Genomic DNA, 16,026 nt, shown 5'->3' with positions numbered 1-16,026 from the left:
AGTAACGTTCTTTCTTAGTTTACAAGCGTAACTCTTGTCTTTCCTTCGCTGCCTTTCTTTTTCCTCCGCCTGTTAAAAACTTTTTGGAGAGTTATTCAATGGGTGTTGCCTGCTCATCTTTTTCAATATCCAAACCTTTTTTTTTCTTCAAATAAATTATTATTAGTATAATTAGTGGCAGAATTAGGATTTCGTGTTTGATAAAAATATAATACAATTCATACAAAAAAAGTTCATATGAAAATTATATAAATAAAATTTAAAAATTATTTAAAGAAATCAATCTTAATAATTTACTTAAAAGAATTAATTAGTATAATCATTACTAATTTGATGATGATAATAATATCAATTTCTAGATAAACTTAACAATAACAAAAATTAACAAATTTAATAACAAAAATCTCAATGGGAAGTAATTGCTTAAAAAATATTAAAGGCTATTAATAAATAATTCAATGAGGAAGCAATTCCCTAAAATTAATTACAAAAATTAAATACAATATCAATAAACAATTCAATGAGGAAGCAATCTAAAATGAAAAACTTAAATTTTCAGAAAAAGTTAAGAAAAAAAAAAACAACGAATTCATAGGAAAACAATTTAGCAATCTCTAAATAAATAAGTAAGGACTAACTTTTGGTGCTTAATCAAATTCTTATTTTGTTGCTTTCAACAAAAAAAGGATTAAGATGATAAATCCTAATTCAAAATTTAAAATTGAAAATATTAAAAATAAAATAAGTAAATAAATCAAACTTATCAATTATTATGACATAAAAATTGAGTTAGTGACTAGAGATTTTCTACACAAAGAATGCTGGTAAGTAAAAAAGTGTAAAACATGATTTTTTTTTGTTTCTACAGTATTTGGTAAAAAGAAAAGAGAATAAGAGATGGTAGTTGTGAAATTTTGGAGTAAGAATTTAAGAATAATTCTATTGTAATAGGTTTTATTTTAATTTTATTAAAATTAATTGTTAATTAATTGTTGTGGACATCTCATCAAATAAAAAATTATTGTAAAGACAAAATTATAAAATTTTGAAAAAATAAAAATATATTAGAAAAATTTTAAAAGTTTTGTAAAGACGAAATTATAAGATTTCAGAAAAAATAAAAATAAGTTATAAAAAATTTAAAATTGTTAAGGGGGCGAGGGCCCCTATTAGCCCCCCTCCTCTCTGCCTCTAAGTGTAATGCTTTAAAAGTTTTTGGTTTAATCTTATATTACGTTTAATCGAATCCCTATATTTTTATTTTGAATTAAATAAATTTTTTTAATTAACAGTTGATTAATTATTATTAATCAAAATAATATTTGTTATTTTATATTAATATAACGTTGAAATAAAAAATAAAAAATGATATGTGATCATGTCATTATATTGCACCAATATATCACGTTTCTATTTATAATAACATGTCACGTCAATATCGCATGATGTGAAAAGACAAATTACGTTTTAACAGATAAAATGACTTATTTGACTTAAAATAAAATTATAAGAATTTAATCGAATATAACAAAAAATTTATTTAAACCTTTTTAAATAATTCAATTTTTTTTTGAAGAATTTTATTATTATTATTATTTATGGAAATGAAAACTTTATTTTTATCTTCAAGATAGGATTGGAGCACGAGCCTTTTAAATTCAATCCCAAGTTTGTTTTACAGAAGAGTTATTTCAAATAAATTATTATGTAAATTAAAATTTAAAAGTAATGGAAGCAATTGGATTTTTTGGAAAAATAGGTAAGATATAATTTTTCTGAACGAAAGATAGGGGGCAAGTTAGAGGAGAAGGATTTGATATTACTTTTTTGGGTCATTAAAGAGACAAGTTAGCTGAAATGTACCTTTTTTGTTCTTTTTCTTTTGGCTGAACAGCTGAAATGTGAGTTGGCAATTGGCATGCATGCCATATATAGTATTACTAATAACTTATATTTACCATGTGCAACCCAAGTTGATCGAAAGATTCCAAGCCATTTTTCCTTTGGCTTCTTAGGAATACCGTCCTTTCCAGTCCCCTCCTAACTCTTTTGTTTTGAACATAATCTCTTTAGACTGAGTTTGAAATTGTTGTTTTGATTGAGAAAAACTCAATTTGAAAAGAAAAAAAAGATGCATTTGAAATGTTACTGCCTATAATTGATAAGCAATCGGTGAATCAAGATCGACAGCTGCAGTTGTGGGTTGTGTTTTCCGAGATAACACAATGATTATCAAAATAGGTTTACTATGAACATGTGAGATTTAAACAATAAAAATACTTATAAGTTACATTGTTTAATGAATGAAAATGGGGAGTGTTGAATTCCATATCTCAATTCTCACATGTACAAGTGATGTCCTCGTATACTTGGGATTTCATATAAGACTGTTGAATCATCGTATTGGTCACCAACAAGGCATTTTTCAATTGATTGAGATACCATACCTTCAATTTATATTTATGGATAAAATGATTTGCACACATAAGCTTAGATCTATACTTTTCAAGCACTCTGATCAATGATTGCTTCAATAAATTAACACAAAAAATAAGAGAAAGAAGAGGCTCGAAGGTTTGCCGATGGCATCCATAGAAACACATTATTTTGACGTGAGAAACGCATTTCTCATTTCTTTCTACTTGCTAAAGCAACCGAATCAAACTTTACATTAATGGCGATGATGTTTCTGCTGTTAAATACTCCCATAAAAGCTTCGTTCTCATAACCCCAACACCAAGAACTTAAACTGCCAGGCTTCCAAAAGCTTTTCCCCAGAGATAGCAAACATGTCTGCTCTCCAGGCTACCACGTCCTCCACTTCCAAATCCAACTTTGATGAGCGTCGATGGGTTATCAACATTCGTCGATCCCTGGATGAAGAGGTCGAAGGAGATATCGAAGTTCCGGTTTGCATTTTCAATGTTCCCAAAACACTAATGTCTAGTAATCCTGAATCTTACATCCCTCAATTGGTGGCTCTGGGTCCTTACCATTATTGGCGTCCGGAGCTTTATGAGATGGAAAGATACAAATTGGCCGCAGCGAAAAGAACTCAGAAGCAGCTGCAAAGTCCTAATTTTCATACTCTTGTTGACCAATTGGCAAAGCATGAACCCCGGATTCGAGCATGTTATCACAGCTATCTGGATTTCAATGGTGAAACGTTAGCTTGGATGATGGCCATTGATGCTTCATTCTTGCTTGAGTTTCTTCAAATCTACGCTCTCAAAGAAGGAAAGACTCTGTCAAGAGTTTCCTCAAGGATGTCACATTTGGTTGATTATACAGGGAGGAAGTCAGCTCACAATGCAATTCTGAGAGACATTGTGATGCTTGAGAATCAAATTCCTCTGTTCATTCTTCAAAAGGTGCTAGAAGTCCAATACTCGTCAATGGAAACAGCTGATGATATGTTACTTTCGATGTTAAGGGGGTTATGTCAGGAGCTCTCCCCTTTTAAAATGATGGAGAACATGCCAAAGATTGATATCTCCAGGTGTGCTCATGTTCTAGACTTTCTGTACGACATGATCGTGCCGAAGGTGGATGAACCATCCATAACAAACGAAGCGGAGGATCAGAAAGAAGCCCCAGAAGACAAACAAAGTGACATCGATTCTACAGATCCAAGTTATTTGAAACAACTGCTGAGTGAGGTCTGGAATCTGCTTTCGAAAATAAAGAGAGGTCCGTTACGTCTCATCAAAGCAGTGCTGCTATCCAGACCTGTTAGAGTCATTCTTAAATTGCCCTGGAAAATCCTCTCTAACCTCCCTGGATTTTCAATCCTGAAGCAACCGATTGAATATCTGCTCTTTTCACAAGACAAGGAGGCAGAAAAATCAGAAACCAGTTCTGGCCTCAACAAGCCACCCCTGGTAGAGGAGATTGCAATTCCCTCCGTTGCTGACCTTTCTAAATCAGGAGTCCGTTTTTCACCCACTAATGGCAGCATTTCAAACATTAGTTTTGATGTCAAAACTGTTACATTATATCTCCCTACTATCAGTTTAGATATTAATACAGAGGTGGTCTTGAGGAACTTGGTCGCATATGAAGCATCAAACGCATCAGGGCCTTTGATTTTCACTCGCTATACCGAATTGATGAATGGAATCATCGATACCGAGGAAGATGTCAAGTTACTGAGAGAAAGTGGCGTAGTTTTAAATCATTTAAAGAGTGATGAAGAGGCTGCAGACTTGTGGAATGGGATGAGTAAGTCCATCAGACTGACCAAAGTCCCGTTCTTAGATAAGGCGATTGAAGATGTTAACAGGTATCATAATTGCAGATGGAATATTAAAGCCAGAAACTTCTTTAAGCATTATGTATACGGTTCCTGGCAGTTTTTGACATTGCTAGCTGCAATTATGCTACTAATCTTGATGACATTCCAGGCCTTTTGCACCGTTTATAGCTGCTTCAGAATATTAGGTACCCAGACCTCTGATTGACTTACTTTGGTGCGTATATATATATCCTTAGTTTGCCCAAGATGCAGTACCCATAATACTTATTTTTATTTTTTTTGATTGATTGTTTTGTTGAGTATATTGTTGTCTGGAGTGAGACTTTAACTTGTATACAACAGTTATTAATTAATTGAAAATTGATTTGGTGTGTGAATAAAGTGAATTATGATTTATTTTCATTAAAATATCTCAACCATTAAAATTTTGTATTATAATTTACAAGTCTAACATTCTAATTTCGGATAAAAGAGATGGAATAACTTGGATTTAACTCAGTCAATGAAAATGATTACCTCTACATTTAAGAGTCAAGGAGCTGTGTGCTTTCCTCTCTCTTTAGCCAAAACTTAGTAGTGTATCATTTGCATTTACACTATTATTATACCACTTTGCACACATTTTGTTTCCTGCCAGGAATTTTGGATTGTAAAGATGCCAACTTGGAGTCATTATTCTCTATTATAATTGCCAGTATATATTCCTTCTCTTTTCACCTCAACTCTGAAAGTATAAATATCATCAAGGATTTTATTATAATTCCTTACTGCCAGCTTTATGTTGCTGAGGAACCTCCCTATATATTCTGTGGGTCATAATTGCAGAATAATATAAGCTTAATTGATAGAAGAGAGAGCCAGATAACATTTGTTGTTGTTTAATGGCAAGATTAAATCATACAAGATCCAGCTTAAAGCTGAAAAAGCAACTCACTCAGCTTATAATTAAGATCGTATCCCTTGCCCTTATAAACACAGAACTTGCTTCCCAAATCTGATCGACCACATTGCTCCATCATTGCTTGAATACAGTTAGCTACACTTTTGCTAGGACTAATTTTAATTTGTAACATCAATTAAATTCATGATTTTGCTTGGTTCTTCATTTAATTTTAAGTAATATCTTCTATCAATGTATTGAAATTCGTCACATTAATATTAAAAAGTATTTTAAATGTACTTGTTAGCAAAATCCATATGTTTTTATTTTAAGTATATTGAATTCACAATTTAATTATAATTCGGATACCAAATACGTAATTAACCTTTTCAATTACTACTTCCTCTTTTAAAAATGCCTTTGTACAAATACAATTTGCTTAACTATCATGAAATTTCCAAAAGGGAAAAGACAATTACCATCAGGTTTGTGATGGTTTCACTTTGGTATTTTGACATGGAACTTTCTCAATTGAACTAGACTTATAAGAGTAAATGCACTAATGACCCTTAATTTTCATCCATTTATTTTAATGGAGTTATTTAATTAGTGGTAAGATATTATTAAACAATTTAAAAAGATTTGAATTATATTAAGGTGAAACAACCAAAAGGTTAAGAATCAAAATAAAATGTCCAAAAAGGTTAATTAGGGACTTCTAGCGTATTTTAGCTAGATCAGTTATGGCACAATACTTAAAAAAGTTCTTAAATTATTCACAAAAATTCAAATAAACTTTTGTTTTTGCATGCAATCTAGTTCTGTAACTTTTATTTTAAGTCTAATAGACCTTTATTACTATCGGTTGAGTAATTGTTACAAGTCAAATTGTCATTTATTATTTTATATTACGTAGCATGCTAATATATCATAATGGATGGTGACATGACATGTTTGTATGATATAATGAAATGACTACATGCATTTTCACTATCTACGTTAGCACTACAAGGGTATAAGAAATGACAAGTGGTGTTTTAACTAATAATAATTAATCAATAATTAATCACGAGAGTACTTTAGTTTAAAATAAAAATATAGCGATTTGATTGAACATAATAAAATAATAAAAACTTATTTCAATTTTCTTAAATGGTTTAATAGTTTTTTAAAATATCATGCCATCAGTTAAATTCGTTAAGATGATGACCAGTGTCTACGTGCAGAAAGAACACTAATGCATTTTGAATTTTTTTAAAATAAAATTTATCTAATGTGTTTCGATTTAAAATCCCAACATCCCATTTGGATGTTTGAATGCATACTTTTTAATAGAAGTGAGTATTTGATGGAAGATGTCAAGTTACTGAGAGAAAGGGGCGTAGTTTTAAATCATTTAAAGAGTGACAAGAGGCTGCAGACTTGTGGGATGGGATGAGTAAATCCATCAGACTGACCAAAGTCCCGTTCTTAGATAAGGTGATTGAAGATGTTAACAGGTATCACAATTGCAGATGGGATGTTAATGCCAGAAACTTCTTTTAGCATTATGTATATGGTTCCTGGCAGTTCCTGACATTGCTAGCTAGCTGCATTTATGCTTCTAATCTTGATGACATTCCAGGCCTTTTGCTCCATTTATAGCTGCTCCAGAATATTACGTATCCAGACCTCTGATTGACTTACTTTGGTGCATTTCTATCCTTAATCCCTAGTTTTCCCAAGATGCAGTACCCATAATCTTTATTTTTATTTTTTATTTTTGATTGATTGTTTTATTGAATATATTGTTGCGTGGAGTGAGACTTTAATTTGTATATATAACAGTTCTTAAATTAATCGAAAATTGATTTGGTGAGTGGATAAAGTGAATTATGATTTATTTTCGATAGAATATCTCATCTGTTAAAATTTAAGATTATAATTTAGAAATTTTAGATTCGAATTATGGCCAGAAGAGATGAAACTTATGAGATTTGAATTACGGATGGGAAAGACAAGATTTATGAGATTAATATAAAAGAAATGCAACTTAGGTTGGATCATATGATTGAAAGCATCAAGCTCTACCTAAATATTATTGTTGAAATTGTATTATTTTGGCTCTTGGATTTCATGTTTGAATTAAGAAAACTGCAATTTGGATTTAACTCAGTTAATGATAATGATTAACTCTACATTTGAGAGTCAAGGTGCAGTATGCTTTCCTCTTTCTCTTAAAATTTGCATATACTCTATTATTACACCAATTTGCATACATTTTGATTCCTGCCAGGAATTTTGGATTGTAAAGATGCCAACTTGTAGTCATTATTGGCCTGACTAGGCCCATGTGCTGGGAACGGCATGATTAGAGCATCAATGTAGCGAAATAAAAAAGGGTTGAAATAAAAATAAAACCATGCATCCTACCTTTGGATCACTTTGGTTGTTTAATGCAAAGTTATGTACCACATAAAATCAGAAAAAGAATGTACCTTTCCAAGTGATATCGTAATCAAATGAATTCCTTTTGGTGACAAAACATGAACACCTTTGGTGTGAAAGAATCTCAGCCACTCAATCGCTTGGCCTCCAATGATGCACACACGATTGCAACAGATCATTCTCAAGGAGAGAGCTTTATGCCACGGGTTTGTGCTAGCAAGTGGACAACGATTTGTCCTATTTTCTTCTTTGATTTCCAACAAAGAATCAAAGGAGAAGTTTTCAAAAGAAAATAAACGTCTCAAGAGTGGCAGCATTCAAGAGACAAATCCTTCTCCACAAAAAAAGAGTGGCTATAATGTGATATTTATATCTAGGTTTAACTTATTAAAATTTGTAAAATAAGTCCTTAATATTATATCAATTATAATATTTAACCAATACCTAATTAAATTTTTTTAATTAGGTCCTTAATAGTTAAAACCTAGAATTTGATTTAAGTCTAACTTAAATCATCACACTCTCAATTTAATCCAAATTGCAACCTTTGTGTGTGACCCATTAGGTTCCTAACATGTTGGCAATGGAATTGAATTATAATATTATTAATTAATTAATTTAAATGAATCATATTCAATTTTAAATTAACTAATTCAATTCCATAGACCATGATTGGCATCTAGCAATGCATCATGGCCACCCAATTGTTAGGAGAGTCAAAGGATTCTTTGACAACCTTTTAGTGTAATTCATTCCCTCATCATATATCTTGAAGATGATAAGAGCTTGGTGCAGTGCCTACTCTTATTGATCTTTATATTTGTTCTTGCAGTTAGATCATTAGCTTTATGGAGACTTATGAAACTCATTTCATAATCTCCTAATCACCTTGGTCAAGGATTTGATTAAGCTAATATCAACCAAGAACTAATGAGATATTTCCCTTTGAATCACTTGGCGTGATGATTCCTATCTTGACCACCATCTGCCTTCACATGCTTCATGCTATACCCAAAAGCATCCTGTTTTGGCATCTTTGGTTAGGCACCCATAGGGATGAAATCAAAGCATAGCACTCCACACATAAGGCAACCTGGTGTCTCAAGTCTAGGAAGTATTTACACAACTGACATATGAGAAGTATTGCATAGACACTTGAGTGAAATACCAAATGCACTTCTCATGGCGGGTGATGTTCAGTGAACTCGCTCTCTTATGGAAAGCACCCACATGCTAGTTCCAAGTATCTTTATACTTCAACGTACGAGAACGATTGATTACTTCACAAGTAAGAAACATAACATGTGTCAATTTTTGAGCATTATTGATGCCTTGTCTCAATAATACAATGATCAGGAACTTTTAGGAACAATGTTTTAATACATAAGGATCTCATAATTGTTTCCCAATACAATTCCTTTGCAAGGCATATATAGTTCCATGGGCTTTATCTATATAAGTACAAAAAAGTAATTAAATTACAAACTTATGGATAAAGAACTACCTCAATGTTGTTATGAATAACAAAATGTCATACATGAATATCTCAAAATTGCAATTCCTATACAACCACAGATTGGGTTGTAGGGCTTATACTAACAATCTCCCATTAGCATTAAAGCCAATCGCCTATGTATCTAATACCAATGTTCTCAACATGATGATTATGCTTTTGCTAGGACAGTGCTTTAGTGAAAGGATCAGCAATATTATCCTCAGTGGGTATACGCTCTATGCAAATGTCTTCTCTTCCAATGATCTCCTTGATCACATGGTAACGCCGTAATACATGTTTGGATTTCTGATGAGACCTTGGTTCCTTTACTTGTGCAATGGCTCCATTGTTATCACAATACAAAGGTATTGGATCAACAATGCTAGGAACCACATGTAGTTTAGTAATGAACTTCTTAATCCAAACTGTCCTTCTCGCTACCTCAGACATAGAGATGTATTCGGCCTCGATTGTAGAATCTGCAGTCATCTCTTGTTTGGAACTCTTCCAACTCACTGCACCTCCATTAAGTGTGAACACATATCCACTTTGCGACTTGCTATCATCTTTGTCAGTTTGAAAGCTTGCATCCGTATAACCCCTAACTTGGAGTTCACCTCCTCCATAAACTAGAAATACATCCTTAGTTCTTCGTAAGTACTTCAAAATGTTTTTCACAACTATCCAACGACTTTCACCAGGATTAGCTTGGTATCTACTCGTGACACTTAGAGCATAAGATACATCTGGTCTAGTGCAAAGCATCGCATACATGATAGATCCTATTGCTGAAGCATATGGGATCTTATCCATGCGATCTCTCTCTTCTTGATTCTTTGGACACATGCCCTTGGAGAGATAGATGCCTTACGACATAGGCAAGTGTCCCTTCTTGGACTCCAGCATGCTAAACCTCTTTAGCACTTTGTCTATGTATGTGGATTGGGAAAGACCTAGTAACCTTTTAGACCCATCTCTATAGATCTTTATTCTTGGAATGTAAGCTGCTTCTCCCAAATCCTTCATGGAGAATTGTTTGGACAACCAAATCTTTGTAGATTGCAGCAATGGTATATCATTTCCTATGAGCAATATGTCATTAACATATAACACTAGGAAAATTATGGCACTTCCACTAACCTTTTTATAGACACATGGTTCATCCTCATTTTTTATGAAGTCAAACCCTTTTATAGCTTCATCAAAACGGATGTTCNGTTGCTTCTCCCAAATCTTTCATGGAGAATTGTTTGGACAACCAAATTTTTGTAGATTGCAGCAATGGTATATCATTTCCTATGAGCAATATGTCATCAATATATAACACTAGGAAAATTATGGCACTTCCACTAACCTTTTTATAGACACATGGTTCATCCTCATTTTTTGATGAAAGTCAAACCCTTTTATAGCTTCATCAAAACGGATGTTCCAACTCCGAGAAGCTTGCTTAAGTCCATAAATGGACTTTTGATGCTTGCACACCTTATTAGCATTAGCATTGGATATAAAACCTTCAGGTTTTGTCATGTACACTTCCTTTTGCAAGTTTCCATTAAGGAATGCAGTTTTTACATCCATTTTCCATATTTCATAATCATAGTATGCAGCAATTGCAAGCAAAATCCTAATGGATTTAAGCATAGCAACTGGTGAAAAGGTTTATTCAAAGTCAATACCTTGTCTTTGTTTGTAACCTTTTGCTACCAGTCTAGCTTTAAAGGTTTGCACCTTGCCATCTACATTGATCTTTCTCTTAAAGACCCACTTGCACCTAATGGGTTTTATCCCTTCAAGTGGATCCACCAAAGTCCATACTTGGTTGGTATCCATGGCATCCATTTCAGATTTCATGGCTTCTAGCCATTTCTCAGAATCGATGTCCAACATCGCCTCCTCATAGGTTGTAGGCTCATCATTTATGGGCAATGCGTCCATTTCCAAGAGAAATCCATATCTCTTTGGAGCTTGACGTATTCTACTAGACCTTTTGAGTGGTTGTGCCTCTTAATATTGTGGTTGTATATCAAATGTCACAATCTTAGGTTCAAGTTCCAATGGAATGTCAATTTGTGGGTCTTGAACTTCTTCGAGTACAACTTTACTCCCACCAGCCCTTTCATTTAAGAACTCTTTCTCAAAGAAAGTGGCATGCCTTGAGACAAACACCTTTTGCTCAGTGGGATTATAAAAATAATATCCGTGTGTTTCTTTAAGATATCCCATAAATTTACATTTGTCTGATCTTGCTTTTAGTTTATCAGAAATTGTACGCTTCACATAAGCGGTACATCCCCAAATCCTAGCATAAGACAAGTTGAGCATTTTCCCACTCCATATCTCATATGGTGTCTTATCAACTGATTTGGTAAGAACCTGGTTCAGTATGCGAGCAGCAGTTTCTAGGGCATATCCCCAAAAAGATATAGAAAGATCTACATGACTCATCATGGATTGAACCATGTCCAATAATGTTTGATTCATTCTTTTAGATACTCCATTGTGCTGTGGAGTCCCTTAAGGAATCCATTGTGCGAGAATCCCATTCTCTTTCAGATAATTCTGAAACTCTTAGCTAAGATATTCTCCTCATTGATCAGATTTAAGAGTGAGAATACTTTTCCCAGTTTGTTTCTCAACCTTCGCTCTGTATTCTTTGAACTTGTCAAAGGATTCAGATTTATATTTAATCAAATATACATAACCATAGCGAGAATGGTCATCTGTGAAGGTGATGAAGTAGGAGTGTCCTCCTCTAGCACTAGTATTCATAGGACCACATACATCTGAATGTACAAGTCCTAGTAACACCCTAGCTCGTTCACTCTTTTTAGTGAAAGGCAACTTGGTCATCTTACCAAGGAGACAACACTCACATGTTCCATAAGATTCATAATTAAATGGATTGATGTAACCTTGTTTGTGTAACTTGGTTAAACGAGTCTCATTGATGTGTCCAAGCCTATAGTGCTAGATGTACGATAGTTTTGGATCATCTTTCTTTGCTTTCTTGACCTCTATATTAAGTATGGGTTTCTTAGGATGAAGAATATAAAGATCGTTCGAATGTGTCCCTGCACCATAATGCATCTCTCCCTTTGAAAAAGAACAACAATTGCCCTTAATGAAAAATTCAATATCATCATATAATGCCAAGTAAGACACAGATATGATATTTCGGGATATGGCAGGAACATAGTAACAATCTCTTAATTCCAAGATCAACCCAGAAGGTAAAGGTATGGTAACTGTCCTTACAGCCAATGTAGTAACCTTTGCTCCATTACCTACTCTTAGGACCACTTCTCCCTTCGTTAATCTTCTACTCGTTTCCAGCACCTTCATGTCATTACATAAGTGTGACCCATATCCAGTATCTAATACCCATGATGACGAATTAATAGTAGACAAATTTACTTCAATCATATACATGGTCAAAGATGAAACTTCTACAACTTTCTTATTCTTTGACCTTGTCAAGAAGGCAAAGATATCTTCGTTAATGACATCTATTGTAAATAGATATTTGAGAACATTTCTCAACTTGATATACCAGTCCAAACATTTTGGCTCAAATTTCATGATGACATCAAGTATGCCACGCAAAGTAATATGTATTCGCATTCTAACAACCTAGACATTTAAAGAACATTTATGAGTAATCATGTATTATAATCAATTAAGATGAGATAGTAAATCTTAAATTGATTGCTCCCACTATTTTCTTCAAGATGATAACCCTCCATATCACCTCGAGAGATCTCTACTAAGATTCTCTTAGTGGGCTAGGATCCAATCCATCTAGTCATGGCCTTGAGTATGCTCAACAAGCCATGATAGCTGGATTAGGTAGGTAACTAAGCTTGCCAATTGTATCTCTATACAACTCCTAGATCAGTTAGGTGACAACACATTGCCTAAACATATCATATATGTTTCACCTAGCCATTGCCTCTAGTTTCCATAATAATCAAGTTTCCAAGCATCTGAATTTTATGAAACTAGTTAAGTAAAACCCACCAATAGCTCAAACATACTTGTGTAAAAGTGTGACCTTGAGTGTGCTCAACAAGTCTCCGATTAAAAGAGCAGCCAAGTTATCTTGCTATATGGTAGAAGACAACTTAATCATGTGTGGAATGTGACTCAATATTTATCGAGGGAGTTTTTTTTTTTAACTTAGTTAAGGTCTTATCTTTGCATGCATAGCATTAATTAATTGCATAAATAAATCTATCTCATGCATACTACTTTGGACGATTATGGACTTTATCTATACTAATTTCCTTGAGCCATCGAAGGAAATTAGCTTGGTCAAACCTAGGGGATAACATACAACATATTGTAATCTTCCTTCTCGTATCTTCATGCACCTTTAGGTCTTCATCTTCGAATTGTAAAATAACTCCTAAACTAATCCTAATTCTACACTTATATGTAACTAATTACATTTTAGTAAAGAAACCTCCTGGTACATCCTAGGGGAGTTAGGTGAGGAAAGAATTTTACAATCCCTGAAAATCAAGAGAAAGGCAGGGTGCGCAGACCCCATTTAATAAATAAATACCATGATACAATTTAACCATACATCCACAATCATATTGGGCCTAGTCCATAATCATCCACATACATCCATCCACATGAACATAAAATTAAAACTATGTCTTATTTTAATTGTTAATCATATGAGGCATCCGAAATTAGTGTACAACTAATTTCGAGTTCATTTTTAATTCCGTGTATGGAAACAGTCTTCCATGTATGGAAAGTCTTTACTAATCATATTAGTAATTTATCCATTCCTAATCTCATTAGAATTAGAATTAAAATATTATTACAAATTAAAACATTTTTAATTTGTAATCTTTAAACGTTTTAAGTAACTTTTACTAATCCTTTTAAATTAAAGATTATGTGTCTTCAATTATCTAATCTCATTGGATAATTTAAATATAATATTTAAGACAACATTATCTTTAATTATATTTAACTATCCTATTCGAATTTCACTTCTTAAAAGAAGGAAATTAATTCATGATATTTATCTTGTCCATATTTATCACACTCCCATATTTGTAGGAATCAAATTCCTAAATTTATGGATGTGATAAATTAAATCCTAATATCCTTATTTTAAGGAATCAAATTCCTTAATTTATATATATCAAAGTTTATCTTTCTGGAACTTTTCCATAAGATATTGTTTAGTAAATTAGAGTTTTTAATTGCACAATTTTAGGCTGCAAATATGGACACTAAAATCCCAAAAACCATGACTTTACAAAATTCTGGCAGCAATGTACCAGTCAAAGTTTTATGGCTTGATGCGGCAACAAATCAGGGAATTTAATTCTCAAATTTTAACCATGGTCAGCTAACATATGGAACCTTTCCATATTAAAATTTTATAATTTTTGGACTTGATTTAGCTAGTCAAAACCCCAAAAAACGCAGCCTATGTATCTTGTACATAGCTGCAGTTTTTGGGTTGCATATGTGGCATTATGATGGCATAAATCAAGTGATTAAATCCCTTAATTTTAGTGATCTTTCCAGGCATCTTTTGAACATATTCAAACTTCAAAATTTATCCAAAAAGGTACAACAATTGCACAATTTTAGGACTCTTTGAAGATGACTTTCTCAGCAAAATCATGACCTGAAACTACTACTGGCAACAATGGTTTCAGCCATGATTTCACGGCATTTCCTTCACCATTTTCATCTGGTAATTAATCATATTGAAAAAATTTCAATGTAGATTACTTCCAAATTTTTTCAGAATATTTGGAGGCTTTTAGACCCCTGTTAAAAACTGAAAATCAAACCACATGCAAATCTGGACAGAATCGAATTCTATCACCAAATCGCATCTTGTTTCCCATGAATATGAATCCTTTTCTTGCTAAACTTGTCAAACTCTGTTCTATAAAATAATTAGGACGTCATTTACATGCTCAATAAAATGGTTGCATATTTAGGAAGTTTGAAAAATCGTTAAAAGACAATATTGCCCCTAAGGTACCATTAAGTCGATTAAGTCTCGAACGAGTTCAAATAGGAATTTTAAGGTGAAATTAAGAGTTTCACAGTTCAGGGATGACTCAAAATGGTAATTTGGAGTTCGAAGATCAATTTGGAGTCAAACCGAAATTTTCACTATCTAGGGGCAAAATGGTCATTTACCACTTGGGGACAAAATGGAAATTTTTAGAAAAGATTTTTTGGCTTCATTTGACTTATTGGAGTATGATTTGAGATTTAGAAGTGAAAAATTTTAATTTCGGTATAATTTGGAGTACAAAGGCGAAATGGTAATTTTGCCATCTCGGGGGCAAAACGGTAATTTTGCACCCTCAAAATATTTTTCTAGCACAAGGTTTTAACCCATCATCATTTTTGACCCTTGAATAACATGTGGAGATTTAAAGCTTAAAAGATAAGAATTTAAAAAATAGACCAATCATGGAATGCCATGTGGCAAGTTTAAATTATTATATTATTTAACTATAAAAATCAGCCCACACCACCATTTTCTCTTCATTATGGCCGGCCATAGCAAGAAAAAAAAGGGGAAAGGAAGAAGAAACCCAAGGTGGAAAGAAATTCAAGAGAAAAGTGGAGATTTTCAAGGAAATCAAGTGGAAAAAGGTAAAATTTCTTAATTTTAGTTTATGAACTATTTTCCCTATGCATTTTCCCTTAATTTCCATGGTTGAAAAGCATGCTTTCATGGTAAATTCATGGCTGGTCAAAATGGGTATGGAGAGAGAATGATCTTGGATTAGTTTGATTTTTAGGTATGTTAGTGTTTTTAGGTGATTAATGATGTGTAGCATGAAAACAAGTGAAAAAAACCACCAAAGGTTGGTGCCCATCAATAGCCGAATTCTCTAAGCGAATAATGAGGAAGAATGGGATGTTATTCTAAGTGATTTGATTAAGAAATAATATTTTTTGGTGTAAGAA

At 33.0% G+C, this 16,026-nt stretch overlaps 1 protein-coding gene across 1 annotated transcript; it reads left to right on the top strand.

The window, feature by feature from the left end:
• On the top strand, nucleotides 819–4,460 carry LOC18595370 (putative UPF0481 protein At3g02645). The gene is made up of 2 exons (XM_018122757.1): nucleotides 819–824; nucleotides 2,715–4,460. The coding sequence occupies exons 1-2, from the start codon at nucleotides 819–821 to the stop codon at nucleotides 4,458–4,460; spliced, it is 1,752 nt and encodes a 583-aa protein (XP_017978246.1).

This window comes from Theobroma cacao, chromosome 6 (genome assembly GCF_000208745.1).
Source record: "Theobroma cacao cultivar B97-61/B2 chromosome 6, Criollo_cocoa_genome_V2, whole genome shotgun sequence".
NCBI classification, from domain to species: domain Eukaryota; kingdom Viridiplantae; phylum Streptophyta; class Magnoliopsida; order Malvales; family Malvaceae; genus Theobroma; species Theobroma cacao.
The sequence above is the reverse complement of the archived record's forward strand: the minus strand, read 5'-3'. Positions and strand labels throughout refer to the sequence as shown.